This window comes from Loxodonta africana, chromosome 21 (assembly GCF_030014295.1).
Source record: "Loxodonta africana isolate mLoxAfr1 chromosome 21, mLoxAfr1.hap2, whole genome shotgun sequence".
Lineage (NCBI taxonomy): Eukaryota > Metazoa > Chordata > Mammalia > Proboscidea > Elephantidae > Loxodonta > Loxodonta africana.
In genome coordinates, this window is record NC_087362.1 from 19,511,299 (window position 1) to 19,539,017 (window position 27,719).

General features: G+C 38.1%; 1 protein-coding gene across 5 annotated transcripts in view; it reads left to right on the forward strand.

Annotated features, from left to right (window-relative positions):
* The window catches only part of LOC100664849 (probable ATP-dependent RNA helicase DDX60), a 103,731-nt gene that overhangs the window by 52,609 nt on the left and 23,403 nt on the right, over nucleotides 1-27,719 (forward strand). For all 5 annotated transcript variants that reach the window (XM_064273583.1, XM_064273584.1, XM_064273585.1 and 2 more), the window contains 8 exons: nucleotides 2,199-2,357; nucleotides 3,999-4,146; nucleotides 14,090-14,242; nucleotides 16,811-16,915; nucleotides 19,141-19,341; nucleotides 23,185-23,289; nucleotides 23,837-23,978; nucleotides 25,604-25,725. In XM_064273583.1, coding sequence (XP_064129653.1) covers nucleotides 2,199-2,357; nucleotides 3,999-4,146; nucleotides 14,090-14,242; nucleotides 16,811-16,915; nucleotides 19,141-19,341; nucleotides 23,185-23,289; nucleotides 23,837-23,978; nucleotides 25,604-25,725 — 1,135 coding nt within the window. The remainder of the gene's footprint in view (nucleotides 1-2,198; nucleotides 2,358-3,998; nucleotides 4,147-14,089; nucleotides 14,243-16,810; nucleotides 16,916-19,140; nucleotides 19,342-23,184; nucleotides 23,290-23,836; nucleotides 23,979-25,603; nucleotides 25,726-27,719) is intronic.

Consider the following 27,719-nt stretch of genomic DNA (forward strand, 5'->3'; position numbering starts at 1 on the left):
AACCTACCCAGAGGCTCCACTGCTCCGTGGCAATCTGCTCCCTTAAAGATTACAACACCCTAGAAAACACATGGGATAGTTCTACTCTTTAACACATGCGATCGCTGAGTTGGAATCAACTCAACAGCACCTAACAACAGTAGCCGCAGTTCAGTCAAGAACTCTGAAGACTTGTTGAGGCTCAAAGTAGACCTCTGAGAGCTTTTTGAATAGTAATATAACCAGCAACCTGCTTTAATCTGGTTCTAGAAAGAAATACCTGCTGCATATTTAGCGTCAGGGTGTGCTTAAGAACACATACTTCATGGTCAAGCCCACGCCTGGATCCCAGCTCTGCCTGTATTAGCTGTGTTACTGTCACTTGTAGACACTTACATTAGCGCATTGAGCCTCAGTTGCCTCACCGGCAAGCTGAGATGATAAAAACAAGAATACATAGGATTTGGGTGAGAATTAAAGTTTAAAAGCATGTAGTACTCCAGTCTCTAGATTATATTCTTTATATATATGTTATCAGAGATATTTAAGATAAAAAATATTTCCATGTGATCTATATTTTAAAAATGAAGTAGTGTGGTGAAAATGATACCATTGAATACCAGTAATACGTGCCTGGGCCACAGTAACTTGCGTTAATGCAAAAAGACAGGCAGACAACATAATGTAATGGTGAAGAACACGGGCCAGACCCTGTCATATACCAACTGCAGGATTTTGGTCAGGTCATTTAAACTCTTTATGTCTCCATTTTGTCACCTGCAAGATAAGGATAATAATAACACTTCGGTCATAGGGTTGTTGCAAGGATTAATTGAGTTTAATACATTTAAGCCCTTTAGATTAAAGCTGACAATAGTAAGTACAGTATAAGTGTTCACTGCTGTTATGTTTTGTTGTCTACCAAGTCAAGCATCTTGCCACGTGGATCTGACTGTGACTTCCTTAATCTTTACTTCGCCAGTGTGTCAGTTCATTTACTGTTCACCAGCTAGCAACATACGCTATTAATGCTAGCTCTGAAAGCCTTTAGAAAAGCCCTTTGCCTCACAGTTTACATTTAAGAAGATTTATTGTGTAAACCCAATCTGTGAGTTGCTATAATAAGCTATGGTTAGAACAGCGATACTGGCTATTGGCTACTTTGAGCCACAACATTTTGCCAACAAGGTATTGTAGGCAAATGAAACTTCCCTGGCTTTTTCAGTGCTCCTGTAAAATGTCTCCTGAGGCAGGGAAATGCATGTGATGTAAAGATACGGGCTATTTGATTTTATTCCCCTATAAGCATGGCGAAGTGGTTAAAAGTTTGGCTACTAACGAAAAGATCTGCAGTTCCGATCCACCAGGCACTCCTTGGCAACCCTGTGGGGCAGTTCTATTCTGTCCTATAGGGTCACTATAAGTTGGAATCGACTCTGCGGCAATGAGTTTGGTTTTGGTTTTTTATAAGCATTTTACCCTTCATATACCATGAGAATTAGATCTGTAGCTTATTGTCTAATTAATTGCCCAGTGCAGAGATTGCCAAATGGTTTCAGCCTGGGCTAGATCCCTAGGTAAGTCCCAAGTTACTAGGAAGACTGAAGTGCTATCTTTGTAGGCATTTATGTTTCAAAATGTACAAACCCCAGACCTTGCAGACATCTGTAAATCATAGAGCCCAAGGACATCTGGGTTTTTTATCTGATACCTGGAAATAAGTAGTCACATTCCAAAAAATTAGGTTGAGAATCTGTGATCTTTTTCTTCCTGTTGTAAAGAGGAAAAGTTTGGCTTCTGTTTTGTTCTGTTTTTCTCATCTTTTAGTAGGGGTGAATTTGGCTGTCTTTCTCCTCTATATAAAAGAAGAAAATCCATTGTTCTCTGTCCCTCACTCATGGTGTATCTGATCACTCTTATGGGAAAAATTTTCACGACTCTCGTTGCATTGCTCCAACAAGAAAAATATATTTATCTTCTACCTATTGTACGAATGAGGTCTGGGGAAAGGGACCTGACGTACCTATTATTTGCTCTAAGGTAGTTAATAAGAAGGCTGTCTCTGATCTAGAATACTTTGTGCGTGCATTATGGAAAAAATAATTAATGTTGAAAAACCAATAGGAGTGTGTTAAGATGATAACAATATTTGGACTTATGGTTTGAATTTTATGTATGGTATTATTCTCAAGGCAAACATTCTTTTCATTTGTTTCAAGATTCAATCTAAAAGATGTGGAAAAAAGGGCTCACAGTGTAAGCAATTTTCTGAAGGAAAAGCAGGAGAGTAAAAGGCCTCCCAAAGCTGATAAAGAGGCCCATGTCATGGCTAACAAACTTCGGAAAGTTAAAAAATCCATGGAAAAGGAAAGGATAATGTAAGTATTTATTTAAACCAATTGGCTGTTAAAGGATTAAAATACAAATTCCAGTAGGAAACATACATTGAATGTGGTACACGAGGTGGTTCCAATTATTGCTTGACCTTCTTTCCAAATAGAAAGAATGGATGGGAGAATGGGGCAAAGATAAGTGACCATAATCATATATTCCTTAGGTGTGTAGATCAGTCTCATTTAGTACTTGATAGAAGAAGGACCATAACCTACAAACCTAGGTAGACTATGTAATCTGACAATATGTTCAGTTCATCCCTCAAAATAAATGTATCTTTGACTTATAAGTCACATGACTTATGACTGTCACTCAAGCCCTTGGAAAGCTTCAGTTAATCTGTACACATTGATTTAAGTTATAATATGGAAGTCTCACTAGTTTACCATCACAGTCATATAGGTGAGCATAGAATGGGTTCTAGAATGAATTGAAATGCCATTATGCTTGGTAGGACTTTGCTGTGGTCACTCCACTTCCTTGTTCCTAATGTCTACTTCTGATAATTCTATGTCCAGAATATTTATTTTCTACCTATTATTACTCTCCATTTTTAGTCATTCACTGGTTTAGAAGCAGAGGTTCTGTTTTTTGGATTATAGATTCACCATTCTCCAATCTAGCCAACATATGATCTTTCTGACATTCAAATTGATGAAATTGTACTATTCTCAATCTTCTTCCTTGCTGTGCTGATGAAATCTAAAATCTATGCTTATTATTGATATGCCAACATGTTTTGGTCCTTGCCTTCATCTCTTTAGCCTCACTTCCAACTACTCTCCTCTAGCAATGTTCAACATTTATGGTTCTCCTCACATGACTTGTTCTTCCACCTTTATACTTTTCCATGAACTGACCCATGTACCTAGAGTACTTTCCTTCATGATTGCCCCCAAACCTTATAACTTTTGCTATCTCCTATCTGAATCTTGCCTTGATTCTCCCAGATAGACATGGTACCCTTTCTTCTGTGCTCTTCCTACACTTTTAGGATTCAGTAGATCAGTTATCATAATGAATTGCAGTTGTTAGTTATTTTATCTTTTTTTTCCCCTAAATTGTAAGTTCCTCTGCAAAGAGACCACGTAATTTCCTCTTTTTATCTCCACTGCTTAGCACATTGCCTTGCAAGTAATAGTTGCTCATGGTCCAACAGGCAATATTTGTTTCATGAATAGATTTTTAAAAAAATAAATGGTAGATATGTCCTTCTCAGTTGAACTAGCTCTTACAAGGAAGGCGAATGCTCTGGAATTGGCAATATGGAGCCAGGAGAACACCCACCTCACCTGTATGCCTAGCGTCGGAGACTGAGGAAGAGAAAATGATCACGTTAATAAGCTGCAGGGAAAGCAAGATCCTCTGAAGAAAACTGCCTTTTGTCTACAACAGGAATGGAAGGGAACAGAGAAATACACTATGAGTACATAGGGGAATTTTTTTGTGAGGTATCATAATTCTGGAGGCTAATGAGGAAGTGCATTAGAGCAAGGAGGGTGAGTCAGGATAGGTACATGATGAGTGTAAACGTTTGGGGGATGAAGATAATCCGGGAAGTCTTGGGCTTCCTATGGTGGCTGAATATGAATATTCATTACTTAAAATTTCATTCTTATAAACAGAGATGAAAAAAGTCAGAAAAAGGCCAGAAAAATGGATCAAAGCCTAATACATGAAGCTGAACATAACGATCTACAGAAGACTCTAGAGAAGAACCTGGAAATCCCTAAGGATTGCACATACGCTAATCAAAAAGCAGTAGACGCTGAGGTCAGCACTTAGAATGGAATCATTCTCTAGAAAATTGTGCCCCCCATCAGGCTATAATTGCCGCAGATAGCTGCAATGCATATTAAAAGGATTTATAGACTGTTTCTTGTTGTTAACAGTTTGCTCCTGAGAGTGTCTGTCCTTTCATTATTTCTATTATGCTGGTTTATAGACAGAATTCTAGAATTCAGACTCATGTGTTTCATTTGAATGTTGGCCATATTTGGAAACGTAGGCAAATACACTTTTAGTAGTATTCACAGAATTTCTCAAAATCAGAGACTTCTGTAATATCCAAGCCTTTGACTCAAGAGTCATTACAATTTCTAAAAGTGTTATGCCATTTCTTCTTTAAAATGTTTTTGTTATGAAAATAATGCTTATGGTAAACAAATTTGAACATACAAATTAGCAATAATAAAAGCAGTGTTATCACTTAGAAGTAATCATTCCGTTTCTGGATGAAACTTTTTCTGTTCCTTCAGATACACCAAGTGTGTGCACACGTGCGTGCGCGCGCGCACACACACACACTTGTATTAAACATACGGGTAATATTATATAAATAATGCCCACCTTCTACGTTTGTTTGGCAACTGCTTCCTCCCCTGGAGGATATTTTCACAAGCTATACTAATATTTTTAAGCAACATGTAAAAAAAATTGGCATAGCTATGCTTATGAAAATACCACACAGGGGAGGGAACGGTTGGCAAACATAGAAGGTACATGCTACCCAGTGCCATCGAGTCTATTCCGATTCATAGCGACCTCCTTGTGTAAAAATAGAGTACCTACTCATTTCTTGTATTTTTTTTTATATTAACTTTTATTGAGCTTCAAGTGAACGTTTACAAATCAAGTCAGTCTGTCACATATGTTTATATACATCTTACTCCATACTCCCTCTTGCTCTCCCCCTAATGAGTCAGCCCTTCCAGTCTCTCCTTTCGTGACAATTTTGCCAGCTTCCAACTCTCTCTATCCTCCCATCCCCCCTCCAGACAGGAGATGCCAACACAGTCTCAAGTGTCCACCTGATATAATTAGCTCACTCTTCATCAGCATCTCTCTCCTACCCACTGTCCAGTCCCTTTCATGTCTGATGAGTTGTCTTCGGGGATGGTTCCTGTCCTGTGCCAACAGAAGGTTTGGGGACCATGACCACCGGGATTCCTCTAGTCTCAGTCAGACCCTTAAGTCTGGTCTTTTTATGAGAATTTGGGGTCTGCATCCCACTGATCTCCTGCTCCCTCAGGGGTTCTCTGTTGTGCTCCCTGTCAGGGCAGTCATCGATTGTGGCCGGGCACCAACTAGTTCTTCTGGTCTCAGGATGATGTAGGTCTCTGGTTCATGTGGCCCTTTCTGTCTCTTGGGCTCTTAGTTGTCGTGTGACCTTGGTGTTCTTCATTCTCCTTTGCTCCAGGTGGGTTGAGACCAATTGATGCATCTTAGATGGCCGCTTGTTAGCATTTAAGACCCCAGATCCCCCATTTCAAAGTGGGATGCAGAATGTTTTCATAATAGAATTATTTTGCCAATTGTTATTTCTTGTATTTTTAACAAAAATCAGATTATATTATATACTATTTTGTAACCTGTTTCGTCTCTAACTAATATGTTCCTTTGTAACCGCCATGCACTTATACTGTAATTTTAATGGCTCCTTGATAGTCCATTGTATGGATAACAGTAGTTTAGGTAATTAGTCTTTTTTAAAATTTTTCTGTGTTTTAGGTGAAGGTTTACAGCGCAAATTAGTTTCTCATTCAGAAATCTATACATATATTGTTTTGTAACATTGGTTGCAATCCCCGCAATGTGTCAGCACTCTCCCTCTTTCCCTTTCCACTCTGGGTTCTCCGCGTCCATTTGTCCAGTTTTCCTGTCCCTTCCTGTCTTCTCATCTTTGTTTTTGGGTAGGTGTTGCTCATTTGGTCTCATATTGCCCATTTAAACTAAGAAGTACATTCCTCACGCATACTGTTTGTTTTGTATTGTTGTTGTTAGGTGCCGTTGAGTCAGTTCCGACTCATAGCAACACTATGCACAACAGGGTCCTGGGCCATCCTTACAATTGTTGTTATGCTTAAGTCCATTGTTGCAGCCACTGTGTCAGTCCACCTTGTTGAGGGTCTTCCTCTTTTCCACTGACCCTGTACTTTGTTTTATAGCCCTCTCTAATCTTTGGCTGAAGGGTAGACTTTGGGAGTGGCTTTAAGTTCTGAGTTAAAAGGGTGTCGGGGCCTATAACTTTCTGTCCAGGACCCTCTGTTGTGATCCTTGTCAGAGCAGTTAATGGTGGTAGACAGACACCATCTAGTTCTTCTGGGCTCAGGCTGGTGGAGGCTGTGGTACTTGTGCTCCATTAGTCCTTTGGACTAATATTTCCCTTGTGTCTTTGGTTGTCTTCATTCTCCTTTGCTCCGGATGGGATGAGACCAAAAGATTTATCATAGATGGCCGCTTACAGGCCTTTAGGACCCCGATGCTACTCACCAAAGTAGAATGTAGAACATTTTCTATATGACTTTTTGTTTTGCTATTTGACCTAGATGACCTTTGTCACCATGGTCCTGAGCCCTCAGTCCCTGTAACACAGTTCCTTAGGGTGTTTGGATGTGTCTATGAAACTTCTATGACTTTGCTTTGATCAAGTTGGGCTGACTTCGCCTATATTGTACACTGTCTTTCCCTTCACCAAAGTTAACACTTGGCCTACTTGTCTACTTAATGATTTCCCTGCCCCTGCCCTCCCCTCTTTCATAACCATCAAAGATTTCATTCTGTGTTAACCTTTTTGTGAGTTTTTATAAATAGTGGTCCTATATAATTTTTATTCTTTGTAGTTGACTTATATCACTCAACGTAACGCCCTCCAGATTCATCCGTGTTGTGAGATATTTCGCAGATCATCGTTGTTTTCTATCTTTGCATAGTATTCCATTTGTGCGTATGTACCATAATTTGTTTATGCATTCATCAGTTGGTGGGCCCTTAGGTTATTTCCATCTTTTTGATATTGTGAGTAATACTGCAATGAACATGGGTGTGCATATGCCTATTCATGTGATGACTTATTTCTCTAGGATCTGTTCCTAGGAATTGTATTGCTGGATCATTTGGTATTTCTATTTCTAGCTTTTTAAGGAAGTGCCATATTGTTTTCCAGAGTGGTTGTACTGTTTAGCATTCCCACCAGCAGTGCATAAGAGTTTTAATCTCCCTGCAACCTCTTCAACACTTGCTATTTTCTCTTATTTTGATTAGTACCAGTAGTAATGTTGGGGTGAGATGGTATCTCAGTGTAGTTTTGATTTGCATTTATTTCTCTAATGGGTAATGATCGTGAATATTTCCTCATGTGTCTGTTAGCTGACTCAGTGTCTTCTTTGGTGAAGTGTCTATCCTTTGCCCATTTTTTCATTGTATTATTTGTCTTCTTGTTTTTGAGGTGTTGCAGTATCTTGTAGATTTTAGAGATTAGACTGTTGTCAGATATGTTGTAACCAAAATTTTTTTCCCAGACTGTATATTCTTTTTGTACTCTTTTGGTGAAGTTTTGATGAGCATAAGTGTTTAATTTTTAGGAGCTCTCAGTTACCTAGTTTATCTTATGGCATTTGTATATTGTTAAATATGGTTTATATTCCATTTATGCCATGTACTAGGGCCCTTAGCATCGGCACTAATTTTTCTTCTGTGACCTTTATCCTTTTAGGTTTTATCTTTAGGTCTTCATTCCATTTTGGATTAGTTTTTAGTATTGTATGAGGTATGGGTCATGTTTCATTTTTTTTACAGATGGACATCCAGTTTTGCCTGCACTGTTTGTTAAAGAGACTGTCTTTTCCCCATTTAACGGACTTTGGGCCTTTGTTGAAGATCAGGTGACTGTAGGTGGATGGATTTACACCTGGGTTCTCAATTCTGTTCCATCGGTCTATGAGACTGTGGCTGTACCAGTACCAGGCTGTTTTGACTACCATGGCTGTATAGTAGGTTCTGAGGTCAGGTAGTGTGAGGCCCCGTACTTTTTTCTTCTTTTTCAGTAATTCTTTACTTATTGTAGGCCTCTTTCCTTCCCATACAAAGTTAGCGATTAGCTTTTCCATCTCTTTAAAGGATGCTGTTGGTATTTAGATTGGGATTACATTATATCTGTAGATCTCTGTGGGTAGAATTGACATTTTCACAATGTTGAGCTTTCCTATCCATGAGCGTGGTGATAAAGGGCATCCTTGTCTTGTTCTCATTGTCAGGGGGAATGCTTCCAGCCTCTTTCAGTTGGGAATGATGTTAGCTGTTGGTTTTGTATAGATGCCATTTATTATGTTGAGGAATTTCTCTTCTATTCCTATTTTGCTGAAAGGTTTTATGAGGAATGGGTGTTTGACTTTATTAAATGCCCTTTCTTCATTGATTGAGATGATTGTTTGATTCTTTTCATTTGTTGTATTTATGTGGTAGACTACATTGATTGATTTTCTAATGTTGAGCCATCCTTGCATACCTGGTATGAATCCCACTTGGTTATGGTGTTTTTTTTTTTTTTTTTATATGCTGTTGAATTGTATTGGCTAGAATTTTGATAGGAATTTTTGCATCTATATTCATAAGAGATGTTGGTCTGAAATTTTCTTTTATTGTTGTGTCTTTGCCTGTCTTTGGTATCAGGGTTATGCTGGCTTTATAGAATCAAGTCAGAAGTATCGCTTCCTTTTCTATGATCTAAAAGTTTTTGTAGTACTGGTATGAGCTCTTCTCTGAATGTTTGGTAGAATTCTCCAGTGAAACTGTCCAGGCCAGGGCTTTTTTTTGGTTGGGAGTTTTTGTTATTACCTCTTCAGTCTCTTTTTTTATATGCCTTTTCAGGTTTTCTTAGTTTGTGTTAGTTTAGGTAGGAAGTGTGTTTCTAGAAATTCATCCATTTCCTCTAGGCTCTCAAATTTGGTGGAATACAATTTTTCATAGTATTCTGTTATTATCCTGTTTATTTCAGCTGGTCCTGTTGTAATGTCCCCATCTCATTTGTTATTTGGGTTATTTGCTTCCTCTCCTGTTTTTCTTTTGTCGTTTTGGCCAGTGGTTTGTTGATTTTTTTCAAAGAACTAACTTTTGGTCTTGATTCTTTGTATTGTTTTTCTGTTCTCTGTTTCATTTATTTCTGCTCTAATCTTTATTATTTCCTTTCTTCTGGTGGCTCTGGGCATCTTTGCAGTTCTCTTTCTATTTGTTCGAGTTGTAGGGCTGATGTTTTGATTTTGGCCTGTTCTTTTGTGATGTGTGCATTTATTATTATAAATTGACCTCTCTGCACTGTCTTCGTTGTGTCCCAAAGGTTTTGGTATGATGTGTTTTCATTCTCATTTGATTCTAGGAGTTTTTGATTCTATCGTTGGTTTCTTGTATTACCGAGTTGTTTTTAATCAAGGTGCTGTTCAGTTTCCATGTATTTGATTTTTTTCCCTTGCTCTCCCTGTTATTGATTTCTACTTTTATAGTGTTGTGATTGAGAAAATGCTTTGTTTTATTTTGATGTTTTGGATTGCACTGACAGTTTCTTTATGGCCCAAAATGTGTTTTATTCTGGAGAGTGTTTCATGTGCATTGGAAAAGAATGTATACTTTACTGTTGTTGGGCAGTGTTCTATATATGCCTGTGAGGTCAAATTGGTTGATTTTGGCCTTTAGAGCCACTTTTTCTTTGTTGAGTTTCTCTCTAGATGTTCTGTCCTTTACCCAGAGTGGTGTGTTGAAGTCTCCTATGATTATTGTGGAACTGTCAGTTTCTCTTTTCAGTGCTGTTAGTTTGTTTTATGCATTTTGGAGCCCTGTCATTGGGTGTGTAGGTATTTATTACGGTTATGTCTTCTTGGGTTGTCCTTTTAATCTTTATATAATGTCTTTCTTTGACTTTTATGGTTGATTTTTCCTTAAAGTCAGTTTTATCTGAGATTAATATTGCCACTCCTGCTCTTTTTGAATTACTGTTTGCTTGATATTTTTTTCCATCATTTGATTTTTTAATATATTTATGTCTTTGTGTCTAAGGTGTGGCTCTTGTAGACAGCATATTGATGGGTAATGCTTTTTTATCTATTCTGCCACTCCGTCTCTTTACAGGTGCTTTTAAGCCATTTCCTTTTGGTATGATTATCGATAGGTATTAATTTATTGCTATCATACTGTTTTGTCTTGTGGTGCTGACGTTTTCTTTGTTCCTTTTACTATCCTTTGCTGAGTTCCTTTGTGCTGATTTTCTTTTCCTTTATTACTACAGATTTTGTGTTTATTAAGACTTTATTTTTTTCTTCTTTTTTATTCTGGCAGCAGGTTTGTTTACTTTCTTTGTGGTCACCTCGAAATTTACCCTTATCTTCCTATGTTTGAACCAGTCTTTTATTACTCGATATTGCCTTAACTTCCTCTCCATTTGAAAGTTCGAAACTTACACTGTTCATTCCCCCTTTTATTCTTTTGACATCATCATCACTTACAGATTGACCTCTAAGTTTCTCTGTTTTAAGTCTTTTAGCTTTTTTATTATTGAGAGTTCTTCACCTTGTCTGGTATATAGATTGGTGCTGTCCTATGCCCTAGGCTTTGTTTGTTGTCTGATATTGTTGGTTCTCTAACTGAAGGACACCCTTTAATATTTCTCGTAAGTTTGTTTTGGTGCTTATGAATTCCCTTAATTTCTGTTTATCTGGAAATGTCCTGTTTTTTACCACTGTATTTGAGAGAGAGTTTTGCAGGACATATTATTCTTAGTTGACAGTTTCTTTTCTTTCGAGGTATTATATATGTCAACCCATCGCCTTCTTGTCTGAATAGCTTCTGCTGAATAATCAGAGCTTAGTCTTGTTTTCCCTTTGTAAGTGACTTTTCATTTTTCATGAGCTGCTCTCAGGATTCTCTCTTTGTCTTTGGTTTTGTCCAGTGTGATTATGACATGTGTTGGTGACCTTCTTTTTGTGTCTATCCTATATGAGGTTTGTTGAACTTCTTAAATGGTCCGCTTTTCTTCTTCCGTGATATTTGTGAAGTTTTCTGCCAGCAAATCTTCAACATCTTCTCTGTTTTCCATTTTCTCTCCCTATTCTGGAACTCTGATCACGGGAAGATTTTTGCTCTTGATTGTGTCCCACAAAATTCTTAGATTTTCTTCGTTATTTTCTCTAATTTTTCCTCAAAGTGGCATCTATCAATTTGTCTTTAGTCCTGCTGATTCTGTCTTCCATTGTTTCACATTTGCTGTTAAACCTTCTATTGCATTGTCTGTTTCAGGAATTCTGTTGTTTCTTTTGGATTTCTAGTTGCCGTTTTTATATAATTTCTAATTGTTTATTTTCATATTTTGTCCTTGTACTATTCTCCCGAATTCTTCTATTGTTTTGTCTGTGGTTTCCTTGATATTGGGTATATTTTCATTGTGTGTGTGGGTTTTCCTTGATCTCTGTCTTAGTTATCTAGTGCTGTTATAAGAGAAATACCTCAATCGGATAGACTTAACAAATTTTTTTTTTTCTCACGGTCTAGCAGGTTAGAAGTCCTAATTCAGGGAGTCAGTTCCTGGGGAAGGCTGTCTTTCTGTTGGTTCTGGGGGAACGTCCATGTCATCAATCTTTCCCTGGTCTAGGAGCTTCTCAGCACAGGGACCATTGGTCCACAGGACGTGCTCTGCTCCCTATGCTTCTTTCTTGGTAGCATAAGGTCCCTCTTCTTTCTGCTTGATTCTCTCTTTTATATCTTAAAAGAGATTGACCAAAATACAACCTAATCCTGTCCATTGAGTCCTGCTACATTAACATAACTGCCTCTAATCCTGTGTCATTAACAACATAGAGATTTGGATTTACAATACATGAGATAATCACATCAGATCTCAAAATCATTTACAACTGTACACTACAGGGAATCGTGGACTAGCCAAGTTGACACACATTTTTGGGAGACACAATTCAATCTCTAACAATCTCTTTCCCAATCTCTTGGAGAGCCCTAAATATTAGTCTTTTGAATTTTATCAGGTCACTGCCTTTTCTTGTACTAGAAGGTCATCTGATTCTTTTTTGGTCACTTGCTGGAGCCATCTTGTCCTCCTTTTTTTATGGTTTATTTTATCTGCCATTCCTGAGACATTAAGGTATTCTTTTCTTTATTTACTAATTTTATGTTTGTTTCATCCTGCTTCTTTGATTATTTTGTTATGGCAGTGTGGGCAGGCCAGGCATGCTTTGCTGCTTGCTTGTGTGCTTGTTGCTTTTTCTCACCACCATGCCCATGTGGGCAAGGCAGCAGGAGGCAGGGCAAGCCTGCTTTGCTGTGTATTAGTTTGGTGAGGTAGCTGAGGCCGGACTAGGTGGGTGCTGTCTGCGTCCTGATATTGGTCCAGGGAGATTCACAGCCCCTTGCCATATAGGTAGGGGTGTCAGCTGGGAAGTGGTATGGGCTCACTTCCCACCATTCAGCAGCTTGTCCAGTGGTGAGAGAGGAGGGGCATTGTGGGTCCAGTGCAGCCATGGGCCTGAGCACCAGGAATGCTCTTGCCATGGCAGAATGGTGGAGGCCAGTGGAAAGAGGGGTGGAGTATGGGGCTAGCTGGGGTGGGGGCGAGAAAAGCAAAGAGGAAAAAAAAGGGTAGCCAGCAAGTAGGGGCAGGGTGGACCTGGGGCTGGTGGGAAGTGAGGGGGAGGTGGTGTATGGAGCTAGGTGGAAGGTAGATAGAAAAAAAAAAAGAACAAAAAATATAAAATAAATGGTGGCACAATGTGTGCCAGCAGGTGGGGGTGGGGCAGACCTTGGAAGTGGTGGGCCAGTGTGCTAGTGGCACTCTATCAACAGTGGTGCATCCAGGGCCTGTGGGAAGGGGAAGAGGTGGGATACAGAGGTAGGTGGGAGGGAGAAAAATAGGAAGAAAGCAAAAAAAAAAAAAACACAGTGGGGCAGGCAGGTGGTGGTAGGAGGGCGTTGGGTTGGTGGCAGGTAGGTGGTTGTCTAACCTAGGTGGCGTGGTGTGGCCTGATGGGAAGGGGAAGGGGAAGGGGTGGGATAGTGCGTTTCTCTGGTTACCAGTCCGTGCAGTTTTCTTCCCGTACTCCCTGCCCAGGATCCTTGCTGGCTGTGTTCCAATATGGTGGCACTGTGCCATTTTTTTTGGCAGGAGATCTCTACTCTTTCTCTGTCCTCATTCTCTGTTTTCTTTCAGTTTCTTCTTCCATTTGGTGCTTGATCTAGTTCTTTATCCCTTCATTTGATGCTTAGGGTTCTAGGATTGATGTTTTTATCTCTTTTAGCTTTTCAGGTCTTTGCTGCAGAGGGATGGCATGATGTGTCTATCTAGCGTGCCGTGTTGGCTCTGCCTCTCTGTAACTAGCCTATTGCTTAAGATAGTTAGGTTTTTTTTTTTCTTTTTTTCCTTTTTTCCCCTCTCATTATAAGTGTTTATGTTTGTGCATATAACTCTGTATACAACTGAATTTCCTCCGTAGAGCATGGATACTTTAAATGCCATTTTTGACTGATTAAAAGTGAAAAGTAAGCTTTCCCTGACCATATGGGCTAGGCAGCCAGTTCTGCCTCCATGGTGGAGTCTCTGACTCCCCGGGGGGAGAACTCCAAAGGCTTCAGTAGAAAACTAATCTCCCTCAGGCAGCCGCAGGTTATGCATTCAAAGCTGCACTGGGTGTTTTATGTACTGCTTTATCAGTATTTTTCACACCTGAAGTGGGATGCAGGCACACAGTTCAAAAAATTAAGAGGATTTCCCCATAGTTTCTGTTGCTGCCATGCAGTATTCTCTTTACTCATATAGAGTTGGTTTCAAACAGTTGCCTCATTTAACCAAATTATTATATAATCTGTGTGATATTTTCATTTAAACATTTTTTATTCTGATTTAAGAAACTATCAAAATCTCTAAACCTCTTTCTTCTTTTAGACTTTGCAGATAGTGTTTGATCGAGTAAAATTCCAAAGAAAAGGTGAAGAACTGAAAACTTTGGCAGAAAGGGGTATTGGATATCATCACAGCTGTTTGAGCGCCAAAGAAAAACAATTAGTTGAGGTTCTCTTTAGGAAAGGATTCATTAGGGTAGGTATATTTTTTCATTCTAAAAATAAAAACTGTGTATACATGAAGCTGAATGTCAATGAAAAGTAAACAAATCATCGTCATTTTTTTCTCATCCAACTTATATACCTTTTTTTTTTTTTTCACAGCACATGATGTGACTGCATTTGCCCTGTTAATTTAATTGGGGAAAGAGGATTTGGGGTGTATCATTCCCCTTTATAACTTTTCCCCGAGAAAAAATATTTCCCTAAACAGATACTTTTCCAGTTATTTCTGTAATGAAGTATGCCTATGATAATTTAGGCACAAGTGCTTGCTTTTTCATTATTTAATATCCAGAGAATTTTGTCAGTTGTTCACATCATTTCGGCTGCAGATACCCTTTCATGGGCTTGGGGGACATTTACGATAGAGTCTTGGTCAGATCTTTTTCTGATATATTAGCTGAAATAAGAGCAAGAACGTATCTCTTCCTGGGGGCCTGTTGTGTATCTACACAGAGGTTTTAGAAATCACTGGTCACTTTCTGTACTATCACTGCTAGTGGACAAGGGGAAGGTGACCTTAAATAGCTCGCAAGCCAAACCCTTGTTATCTTTTGTTTAGTATATGCGTGGGGATTGTCTAGATAAATTCTCAGCAGTGTCCTAGTAAATTTGGAACCTGACTAATATTTAAAAATAGACTCTGACTCTTCAGGTTTCCATATTAAAGTTTGTATGACGTACATTATCCTTTGTGTGTGTGTGTTTTTTTGTGTATGAGAAAGAGAGAGACAGACAGAGAGACACAGACAGAGAGAAGTTGATAGTCATTCTGTTACCCTGCATAGCATCTTATAATCTTCGTAAAGGAAATATTGAGGAAAGCCTGATGTAATTAAATAGTAATTGCTGTTATCTGGCAAAACAAGATGTATCATTAACTACTTGGCTTAGTTCTTATATTAAACAACAGCCAGTTATTTATTTGTCATTCTAAAGGTCAATAACCAGAGACAAGTTTTTATACAAATTGTGAATCGAGGGCAAGAGGCACACCTATTTGGTTAGCATTTTCAGTGTCTAATATAATACCTGTTAAATAATAGTTGCTCAGTTAGTTTAATGAATGAAGACCAGATACTATAGGAAGGATATTAGGAAAACACAAAACAGAAACAAAACATTTGCTATCGAGTTGATTCTGACTCATGGCAATCCCATGTAAGATTAGGATAGTGCTCCGTAGGGTTTTCAGTGGCTGAGTTTTTAGAGGTAGATCACCAGCCTTGTCTTCTGAGGTGCCTCTGGGTAGACTCAAACTTCCAGTGTTTCAGTTTGGAGCTGACCATTAACCGTTTACACAACCCCGCAACTCCTTTGTGGAAATAGTGATAGCTTTGTTCTAGAGAATACATTTTTAAAAAGGCTTTTATTGTAATTATTTTCTAGATTTAATGTTTTTACTCCCTTTTTTTTGTTGTTCTTGTAGAACTGTAGAAGAACTGCAAATAAATGATGTGTTGTACCTTGATGGATGTAGATACAGATGTCCGAAAGAATAATTAGAGACAAACACAGACTTAAAATGTTAAAATTAATCATCCGCTATAGTGATATCAATATAAAGAGAAAGGGAGGCCAGTTAGAAACCCCTAGCACTGTATGACAAAAAATGAACAAAAAGCCAGATTATCTAGGTAAACTTTAAAGTTTATCATACTCCTTTTCCTTCAGTGATCATAGCACTTCAGGGGAAAAAAAAAGAAACTCTATTTTGCTCTTTTTTACTTAGATATGTTATTTCCATAAATATAACCTCCACAAACAAATTATAGTCAAGAAGGTAGGCAATTGCCCAGAAGTGTGTTTGGAAAAGGAAAACTCTTTTCTAGCCACTTATTAAAAATGTATTTATTGACCACCTAGCATGTGCCAGGAATCCCTGGGTGGTGCAAACCATTAATGCACCTTTCGGTTAGAAGTTCAAATACACTCAGAGACACCTTGGAAGAAAAAGGTATGATGATCTACTTCCAAAAAGTCAGCCACTGAAGACCCGATGGAGCACTGTTCTACTCTGACACACAGGGGGTTGCCATGAGCCAGAGTTCACTTCAAAGTTGGTACTCGTATCATGTGCTAGGTCCTCTCCTTGGTGCTGGCAGTCCAACAGTGAGTGATGTTTGGAGTTTGTTGTGGGACGATTAAACAAACAAGTAGCATACCTTTAGGTAGTCACTAATACTATGACTATAAATAATGTGAGGTAGAAGATGAATAATGCTGGTAAAGGGTGGTTATTTTAGACCTGGTGGTCCAGAAATTCCTCTCTGACATTTGGGCAAAGAACTGAAGGAGTCACGCAAATGAATATTTGGAGGGAGCACATTCCGTATCAAACAGTGACAGCCTGACCCCGAGCCGGGGACGTGCTTAGTATGTTTGAGAAATTGCAAGAACACCAAGTTGGCTACTATCTTTAGCTTTTCCACTGTGGTTTTAACTGAAGTTCAGATATTTGTTTCAGAAACTGTATGGCAGAAGACCCTTGCATTCTACTGAAATGCTGGTTTTTGAAGTCATTGTTTTATTCTCTTTCTAGGTGGTGACAGCTACAGGGACACTTGCTTTAGGAATCAACATGCCTTGTAAATCTGTGGTTTTTGCTCAAAACTCAGTCTATCTGGATGCTTTAAATTACAGACAGGTATTGCAGTGTATATAAACTCTCTTATCTGTCTTACTGAAATATGACCCCAGAATAGTAAAAACTGTGAATCTTTAGTTTGCAGACATACAGCATTTCAGACTTTGCGCATGTCTGCATTTGTCCTCGCCTGGCTGTTACTTTCAGCTGTGGTATAATGGAAAGCACTTGGGATTATCTGACATTTGCTAACCAGATGTGTGACCTTGGGTGAGAGATCTAAACTGCCAGACCCTTCATTCATATCTCCAGGATAGGGGTGATAACTACTATCCTACAACATTCAGAAAAACACGACTTTCGACGTATTTGAGTTACGACCAACCACACTCACAAGCGTCTCTTTTTTTTTTTTTGGTACATCTTACAGTTAGTGATCTGTACTATATACAGTGCTGTAGCACGTAATTTGCTAATGTCATCATTCTCAGATGTTCAAATCACTAGCAAATGTTCAAAGATCAAATTTATAATGATACTGATAATAAAAAGGCAATAATAATGAAAACTAACAAAAAAAAGTATTCGACTTACATCAGAACAGACTTAGGACAGAGTCGTCCGAACGGAACGTGTCGTAAGCTGGGGACTACCTATACAGGAGAGAAATGCATCAAGATGCTCGATAAACATTTGTTTATTCATTTACTGTACACAGTTTTGAATTTCAGAGTTATATATGATGTTTTCCTTCCTCTTCTGTGCTCCTAGTACCCAACCCATTACCAAACTCATTCAGGTTATCTCCCGTCTTGGTATTTGATTTCCGTCCCATAGTTTTGGCTACCACATCCTTCCTCATACATTCTTGGTCTTGAATTATCATTATTTTTAAAATTTATTTTATCTTTTGTAGCTGTTGTTGAGCAATACACAGCAGAACATACACCAATCCAAAAATTTCTAAATGTAGAAATCACTGACATTGATTACATTCTTCAAGTTGTGCAACTATTCACACCCTCATTTTCTGAATTGTTCCTACTCATTAACATAAACTCACAGCCTCCTAAGGTTTCTATCTAATCTTTTGAGTTGCTGTTAGTTTGATCTTATATAGATAGTTCTTAAGACAGCACCAAGCTCAAGGCAGACAGTCTTTACCAATTAAGCTAAATTATTATATTATTAAAATTGTTTCCCTGAATTTCAGTTCTCCTTATTCTAGTCTGTCCTACAGGTAGCTGACAATGTAGTTTTCTTTTGTATAACATTATTGCTCAGGCTCATTTGATGAATATTTTGAATTTTTATCAAAGAGCCACTTCCCTCTACCTCTCTGAACACTTATATTTATTCTCCATTCATAACTTTTTCCTACCCAATATAATATTGTTATTATTTCCCACCACTTTACCAATCCCTGTTTCCTTGATTTCATGCTGTGCTTTGCATGGACTGTCCTCCCATCTCAATTTTGGGAATCTCATCTGTAGGATCCTTGACAGAGAGTGATATGATTTTGGAATGATGTCCATGGCAGTCAAAATGCCAGGGTTTGAATCCTGACTCTTCCTCTTCCTGGTTGGTTGACTATGGACAAGTTTCTTACATGCCTCATGCCTCTGTTTCCTCATTGTACAATGAGGATAATGATTGTATATACTTCATATGGTTGTTGTAAGCTCTATATTAAAAATATACGTAAGGACTTAGCACATTCTAAACACTTCATAAATGAGAACTAATCTAACTTCTGTAAAAAGTTAATTTTTTGTTTTTTAACTCGCCTTAACTAAGTTGCCTTCCTGAATTTTATCTCACTCGTGCATTTCCTCGATTCGTGTTCTAGGGGCTTAGGTAAACAGTTTTAATTTTATGATTTGCAACTCCACACATTTGTATGTGAGAGAAAGAGCAAGAGAAGGGGAGAAAGGAGAGGGGAAGAGAAAATGGGTTATATCAGAGTTCAGCTGCAAGCGCCTTGAAATCAGGGTCTACTTGTTGCTGCTTGTTTATTTCTTCTATATACCATCATATAAATGCCTGGTAGATTCATTGGCATGCACTGAGTACCTCATAATGCAAGTATCTTGCTTTCAGCTCTCTATCAGCCACCGTAAATTTTCTAAGTGTTACATAGTTGGATATTTATTTCAGTTAATTAATGCTTTGACACATGCATAATTTGCTTATTCCAATGCAACGTAAAAAGCTCATTTCTTATACTTTGATGGGAAAAATATTTAGCGAAGCTTTACATTGTGGTATTACTCTGTTTCCAGATGTCTGGACGTGCTGGAAGACGAGGTCAAGACCTGCTGGGAGATGTGTATTTCTTTAATATTCCACTGCCTAAAATAGAAAAACTCATAAAATCCAATGTTCCCGAGCTGCGAGGGCAGTTCCCTGTCAGCATAACCCTGATCCTGAGGCTTATGCTGCTGGCCGCCAAGGGAGATGACCCAGAGGATGCCCAAGCAAAGGTGCCTTGTTAACACTATGTGAGGCTCGGCCTGCATCACTGGCCTGATGGTTGTCTGGCTGCTGTTCTTTTACAAGTCTGTAGCAATAACCCTTCATTTCATTGGCCCTTTCACACTTGGTAGTTTCATGAGTAGTATGGGAATGGAGCATGGTGAGACTGATAATTAGCTTTGTTTGTCTCACTGTCAGACATAGAATTTGTGCCTGAATGGGCATTGGGAATCACCCAGGATTACTGTTTTCATGTGTCATAGGCATTTTCCTACAGTAATTAAGAGGATGGTTGTAGATTTAAAAAGATCTAGGTTAGATTTCAGTTTCTACTGTTTATTGGTTGGGTGACCTTAAATTTCATTAAGTACTCTCAGAAGTAAAATGGGAATAATACTTACCTGTAGATTATTAAAAAACCAGTTGCCGTTGAGTTGATTCCGACTCATAGCAATCTTATAGGACAGAGTAGAACTGCCCCATAGAGTTTCCAAGGAGCACTTGTGGACGTGAACTGCCAACCTTTTGGTTAGAAGCCATAGCTCTTAACCACTATGCCACCAGCGTTTCCTTATAGATTATAGTGAGAGCTAACTAAATAAATGCATGTAAAGACCTTACGTTCATCCTTGGTTCAAAGTAAATGAATAATTGTGAGTTATTATGATTATTAACCTTGACTTTTCACGTTTACAGTATTATCTCAGAGGTTCATTTTTTAAAAAAATGTTCTTTAAAGGCAAGAATGAAGTGATAAATTGCATGGATTTCTACTTTTTTTCTTCCTCTTATGTTTGGTTTTTCATGGAGACCTAGGACTAGAGAATAGAACTAGATTTATGACTGTGTAAGTGTACATTGTGGTAAAATAGATTTGTTTGCATCTTAAATCTGGTTTTATGTCAGCTTTTATAATTTTACTAATTAGGATTTTAAATTGATGGGAAGTTTAAACATTTTAGAATAATTAAGGAAGGTATAATTGGAAAAGGCAGATTAATTCTGTTTTACCAAACAAATCACTGTCCTAAATCATAGAAACTCAAAGAAAAGGTTTGTCATTATGGTTTTCTAATAAAAAGGTTTATTTTTACATGAAATAACCCAAGTTGATTAAAGAATATTTGGAAAATGCAGAGAGTTGAAAGAAGAAAAAAGGCATTCATATCTAGTTCTACCACCCAAAGACAATCATATTATCATTTTGTTTTTTTTTTCAGTCATTTTCCGAGGCATGGATGTGCATGGCTTTTAAACACTGATATAGTTGTATGTTTAATTTAATTTATATTGTCCATATGCCTTATGCTGGTGTGCCTTGTTTCATAGAAGCTGTATCTTTTGGCATCCATTGAGAATGCCAGATAAATTTTCAAAACATCAAATAAATTTTCAAAACAAGTTTTTGCTTCACATAGAAAACAATTCCCATAGGCTAGCTCTTTTTTACAGTAAAAGCCACTGTCCTTGTCATGCTCTGTGAGACTCTACAGAATTTGGTCCCAGTTATCTCATTGATCTCACCAACTTTTGCTCTCCCACCTGGGCCCACTGCCTGCTCCACGAACACTCCAGGGACATTCCAGCCTCAGGACTATTGCTCTTGCTGTGCTTCCTCTACCTGTAAGATCTCCTCGCAGATACATGCATGGCCTAACTCTCTCACCTGCTTCAAGTCTTTGCTCTAATGTTACTGTCAGTCAGGCTACCTATTGTGAGTGTATCTCATGTCTGCTGCACTGATGATACTTCTTCCTCGTTTCATGAGCCATGTATCACTTCTGACGTAGCAGCAAATCTATGTATTTATCTATCTAATTACCTATATCCTCTATATCTATCTATCTATAGGGTAGCTATGAGTGGGAATCGACTCGACGGCACACGACAACAACATCTGTCTTTTCAAATTTATTTTCTATTCCAACTAGAATGTAAGCACCCTAGGGGCAGCGATGTTTTTCTCAGTGATGTTTTTTATCATCATCTCTCAGAATAGAACCAGGAACATAGCTGTTGTTATTTGCTATCAGGTCATTTCCGACTCACGGCGACGTCATGTGTGCAGGGTAGAACTGCACCATAGGGTCTTCAAGGCTGTGATCTTTCAGAAGCAGATCGATAGGCCTGTCTCCTGAGGTGCCACTGGGTGGGTTTGAACCTCCAACCTTTTGGGTAGTAGTAGGGCATTTAACTGTGTGCACAACTCAGGGACTCCTCTAGTACACAGTAGGCATTCAAAAATGTTTGTAAAATGACAGTAGTTTTAGGAAGATAATGCATTTTCTTATGAACTATTGTTCCGTACACAACAGGCTGTGGGTTTTTCTGTTTTCTCATGTTGGAGTGAAGGTCTCTCTCTCCAAATCTGGTGATTTGCCAAGCAGTAGGGTGTATGGATTTCTTCTGGTTTTTCTCTCTGTTCTCCCAAATGCTGTTCAACTACCTTTTCAAAAGCCCACAGCATGCTAAAGCTGGATTCAGATTGGTATGTACAGCTTCTAGCTCAAATCTCAGTACTTAGCAATTTTCGTCTTCCCCTTCTACTGCCAGTCTCACTGATGCATTCATCATTTGGATGCCATTAGTTACTGAAAACTCCGGTATGTGTTGCTGTTAGGATTCTTGCTATTTTAGTAAGACTTAATTATGGGAAACCCTGGTGGCATAGTGGTTAAGTGCTACGGCTGCTAACCAAAGGATCGGCAGTTCGAATCTGCCAGGCGGTCCTTGGAAACTCTATGGGGCAGTTCTACTCTGTCCTATAGGGTCACTCTGAGTCAGAATCGACTTGACGGCCCTGGGTTATACCTCTAAGGTTACAGTGAACCACCATGAGTCCCTCATCTCCTTTACTACTCTGCTGTTTTCTGGCAGTCTCTGTAGTATTCTGTAGTCTCTGACTAAATGTAGAGTGAGACAGAGAAGAGGTTACAGAAAAAGGCATTTTGGTTCCCTCAAAAGGTAACACTCCACAGTAAAAGAGATGGATATTACACCTCCTCCCTCCCTCCCTCCCTCCTTCCCTCCTTCCCTGCCTCCTTCCTTTCTTACCTCCCTTCCTCCTTCCTCCTCTCTCCTTCCTTCCTTTCCTCCTCTGCTTCCTTCCTTCTCTCCTTTCTTCCTTACCTCCTTTCCTTCTTCCTTCCTTGTTATTTTCCTTCCTTTCATTTTTATCTTCCTTCCTTCCTTTGAGCTAGTCCATTGGTCTTATAAAAATTTTTTTTTTTTTTTTTTTTTTAGTGAGTGTAAATTCATCCTAGATTCCATAAACTATCAAACCTAAAGCAGGTAGGCTTAAGTTGTGGTGTTCTTGGGTATTTTACCTTTTATTGGAACTTCACGGACATTTTAGTGGGAAGTTGACAGAAACCCAAACTGCTTCTTCAATGCCATCTATACTGGAAACCAAGAAATGTTTTTATTGCTTTGATTTAAATCCATCTAGTTCCATTATTTTTACAACAATAGGTCAGGACGTGAAACAATAGGTCTTATTTTCTTCCAGAATAATCTAAGAGCTATAAGCTTTTAAACTGGATTGGCTTTCATACTTTCTTCTTACAGGCCATTTCTGGTCATTGTTGTTGCAGACAGTTACCAGATGATTTGTCCCAGCTTGTTTCATTTCTTATGGTTCTGTTTTATGTGCTCTGTTTTGTTCAGGGAAGGATGTGTCATATAAAATCATGGTAAAACAAATAATACAAAATCTAATGACTCTTATGTAATTATGGTATTTAATTTATTATCTGTGTAATATATATGGGAAATAAAGGTTTTGTATTACCACTTGTGAATATATTTCATAATACTTAACATTGAATGAATGAAAGTACTCCTCTTTGAAGGTGCTGTCCGTACTAAAGCATTCATTGATGACCTTCAAGCAGCCCAGAGTCATGGAGATGTTAAAGCTTTACTTCATGTTTTCTTTGCAGTTCCTGGTGAAGGAGGTATGATTGTGCTTTGTCTATTTGTGAAATACCATTGCTACTAACTAGATTTTTTTATCATGCTGCACTAACTGTAATCTTTAGAAGAATGTGTTTAATAATTAATATTGCTAATATAGTTCAGTGGTAGAATTCTTGCCTTCCATACATGAGACCCAGTTTTGATTCTTGGCCAGGGCACTTCACGTGCAGCTAGAACTCATCCCGCAGTGGAGGCTTTCATGCTGTGGTGATGCTGAACAGGTTCAGTGGGGCTTCCAGACAAGGAAGAAAGGCCTGGCAATCTACGTCTGAAAAAATCAGCTGATGAAAATCTTATGGATTACAATGGGCCAGTCCCGTTGTGCTTGGGGCTGCCATGAGTCCAGGGCTGACTATGGCAGCTAACAACAATAGTTGACATAATTATCAAAGTTGGGCCTGGTGATGTTTATCAGTATCTCTTACATTGGCATAAATACTGTATTAAACTGGTACTTAATAAGTTACTATTAATTTATATAAATGGTGAATTGAATCAAACTAACAATTTGTTTTTATTCTTTAGGGCTATTTAGATCAAGAAGGTAATCCGATGGGGTTTGCTGGACTTGTATCACATTTGTATTATCATGAGCCTTCTAATCTTGTTTTTGTCAGCTTTCTTGTGAGAGGCCTTTTCCATAATCTCTGTCAGCCAACCAGGAAAGGTAAGCTTGAGGTTACATATCCGTAGTCTGAAAATAGCAACAGATTTGTAGCAAGCTAGTACTTGGGGAATTTTTTTTTTCTACATAGAAAATATAAATAAACATTCAGGTAATTTACATATCCTCAAATAGATACTGAAAATAAAGTTGTATACCTACTAACAGATTACATGGGTTGCAGCCATATTTTGAGACACCAATTTAAAAATGTCAACTTCAGCAGAGAATTTGAATGGCTCAAGTATATTTACTGAAAAAGAAAGAAAATCCAGGAATCACGTAATACTTAACTTCAGTGATTCATTGCCTCCAGGTTTCAGAACATATATTTAAGTGCTATACAATTTTTAAAATAATAACTTCTCATTAAAGACAATATAGGCTCATCATAGAAAAAATTTAAAATATATAAATTTAGAAAAGCCATATGTTAGAAATAAAAATCACCCATAATTTTACTGCCCATAGGTAATCACTGTTAACATTGGTGAATATTTTCTTCTGATCATATTTTCTTTGAATATAATCGTATCATATATATTTAAATAACCGATATGATAATTGTATACTCTAGCATCCTGTTTTTGCCTAAACGTGTCATAAGTTTTGTCCATATAGTACACCTTTGAAAATAAATTTCATCTGTAATTCCCATCTAATACTCCATTTAACGTCGCTGCTACTAAAAAGCTTTTCTTTTTTATATTTAACAACAAATAACTTACATACAGTCCTTTAAAGAAACGTTTCTGCTTTGTAGTATTTGTGCTGAAAATTGCATAGTTCCTACTGCCTGGTGAATTAAGTGCTTTTCACGGTATTATCTTTTTCATAACTGATAGGAATACTCCAGTTGGCAACACAGGTCTAGTCAGTATAGTCTGAACATGCATTGTTCTGGGAAACAAAGTTTTACTCAGTAATTTATGCTGAGGAAGAGAAGAAATCACCTCAGACAACAGGAAATTTGGGTGTTTGTATCAGAGAGAGAGGGAGAGAGTGTGTGTGTGTTAGCACAGGGATAGAAAATTTGATAACAACTTCATGAGGTAGATGATATGACTATCGCCATTTTGTAAATGAGGAAACTGAGTCACAGAGAAGTTAAACACGTTGCCAAGGTCACCCAGTTTTTCTAAGTGTCGGAGTTAAGATCAAATAGGTGGTGGGACTTCAGAATCCAAGGTATTATATATGGCAACTTTTTAACCCCTAGGGCAAGTGCCTATGTGTTACGAAGAATAGAGAGTCGACCTTAATATGAGTGACAGGAATGGAAGGCAGTAGACAAGGTCGGCAGGCTATCTGTGGGCTGAATTTTGCAGTGTCTTAAGCTAAGGGAACTGAAGTTTGTTTATAAGGCATCGAGATTCCATCAAAGATTTTTTAGTAGGAGAGAGATATGATCCTAAAATGCTTTTGGAAAACTGATCATCCACTCAGATGGACTACAGGGATGGAGCTGTAAAACCACCAATAGATACAGTCATTCCTCACTTGCAGTATTTGTTATAAAATTTTAGTTTCCATGAAATGAAATGCATTATAACATTCGATTTAACTCTCTGTGAAAATGGGATCAACACACTATTCCTGTTTACAACAAGATACTTTGTTTTGAATAGGCTCAAAACATTTTTCTCAAGATGTTATGGAAAAGCTAATGTTGGTATTAGCACACCTGTTTGGAAGAAAATATATTCCAGCAAAGTTCCTACATGCTGCTGTCAAGTTTCATCAGTCAAAGGTAAAATTATGATTCTTGTAAACGTTAATAACTAAGATAATTAAACGTATGTTACCAGGAAATAATGAAGCCCTAGTAGACTTTTTAAAAATACAGAAAAGGTTTATTTATTTTGTAGAGTAGTTTGATCTTCTGTAATTAGTGTTCTGTTGAGTTCGTAATTCATAAGTCTCCACCTGTAAATGTCTTAAGGAAAAAAAGGGTCAAAAGTCTCATTTTATTTATGGTTTTCATTCGATGGCTTCAAATTATAGCATTCAGCAAATGAAGAAAAGACATAGATAATTATATATTTAAAGGAAATAAAGGAGCCCCGGAGGCACAGTGCTTAAAGCACTTAGCTGCTAACTTGAAAGGTCGGCAGTTGGAACCCACCAGCCATTTCGCAGGAAGAAGCTGCTGCAGTCAGCTTCCATAAAGATTTACAGCCTTAGAAACCCTATGGGGCAGTCCTGTTCTGTCATACATGGCCATTGTGAGTCGGGATGGACTCAGTTGCTTTTTTTTTTTTTTTAAAGAAAACAGTAGTTCCTGTAACTGAATCTGCAGTTCCTTTGGAATGGGGCTTTAGGGAGTAGTCCATGTTGTGAACCATAATGACTTCATTGAGAAAGTATTGGATTAGTCAAAGAACACATCCTTTGACTCACAGAGACCAAAGGCTGGAAAACTCTTTTCAGCTTTATTTTCAATGTTTTATTTGTTAATGATTCCTTATCATTAAATCAACTAAAAACCACTACTAATGCACTCCATTAGAGTCTGAGAAAGTGGATAGGCTGATTTTTACTAAATAACCTTAGTGGCAAGATGACAAAGAACAAAAATAGAAGAGTTAGTCTATATTGCCCAGTTGTCAAATTATAAATCTAGGTAAGTGGACAAAACTTTAGCCATTTATCTATCGCCTTCATATTTTTCACCATATAGTCATCCTTGTTGAACTATTATTTGTTTAAATATTATTCAGAAAAGAAAAGTCAGTATCTCTGTTCTTTAAAAGGTCATCATAAAAATAAATGCAATGCAAGAAGTTTCCGAGCTGAGTCCTGCTTTCTGTCTCTCTCTGTTTAAAGATCCTTGACAGTTCTTCACTTCCAGCAAGGACATAGTAGATGGCCTTCACTCCTTCTGCAACAGAAAGCCGTGGGAGCAATGAGAACTAGATTAAGTAAAATTTCATAGTGGCAAGAACTATTCCAAGATGTAATTAAAAATTATCAGCCATGGTTTTCCTCAGAGGATTTGTCTATTCTGGACATGGGCTGAGAAATGATCTTAGCCTTGGCAGATGACATCTCTGTGAGATTTAAAAAAAAAAAAGCTCAATATAACTTTTAGGGCAGTCTGGAAACTTGAGAGACTTCAAACATAGAGCAGTTTTCACCATGGAACATTTAGCACCATGTCTGCCTGAGGTGGGGTGGAGCTACATCAAAAGGTTTTAAAAGATAGAGTGATATTTTCCTATTTCTTGTAGTGCTTATGAAACAAACAAACAAAAAAACCCACTAGAGGAAAGGGAAGACCTTCCTTCATGTATAGGCTTGTATCCTTGTCAAGATATTTTCTAAAGCCATTTAGGGCTGGAGGATGAAAAAAGCAGGCTGGAACCTAGGAAGGGAAGAGCTGGATTGCAGTGTTTTAGGGCTGAGAAGACTGAGACCCACCTGTCTGCTAATAAAAATCTCAGCAGAGACCTGACCTAGGAACAGACAAAAACAAGATCTAAACTGAGTCTTAATGAAGCTACAAAACAGTACCAACCCACTTCAATCTGTACTTGAATTGAGCTGATCACTCTCATTCTCTAGGCCAAAAGAAAAATGGGGAACACATTCTGGTGAACAAGATCATCACCTGAAGCCTATAAAATCTTGTATAAATACTTGCCAAACCAAAAACCAAACCCATTGCCACCAAGGCACTCCCAGCTCAGTGACTCTATAGGACAGACTAGAACTGCCCCATAGGGTTTCCAAAGCTGTAATCTT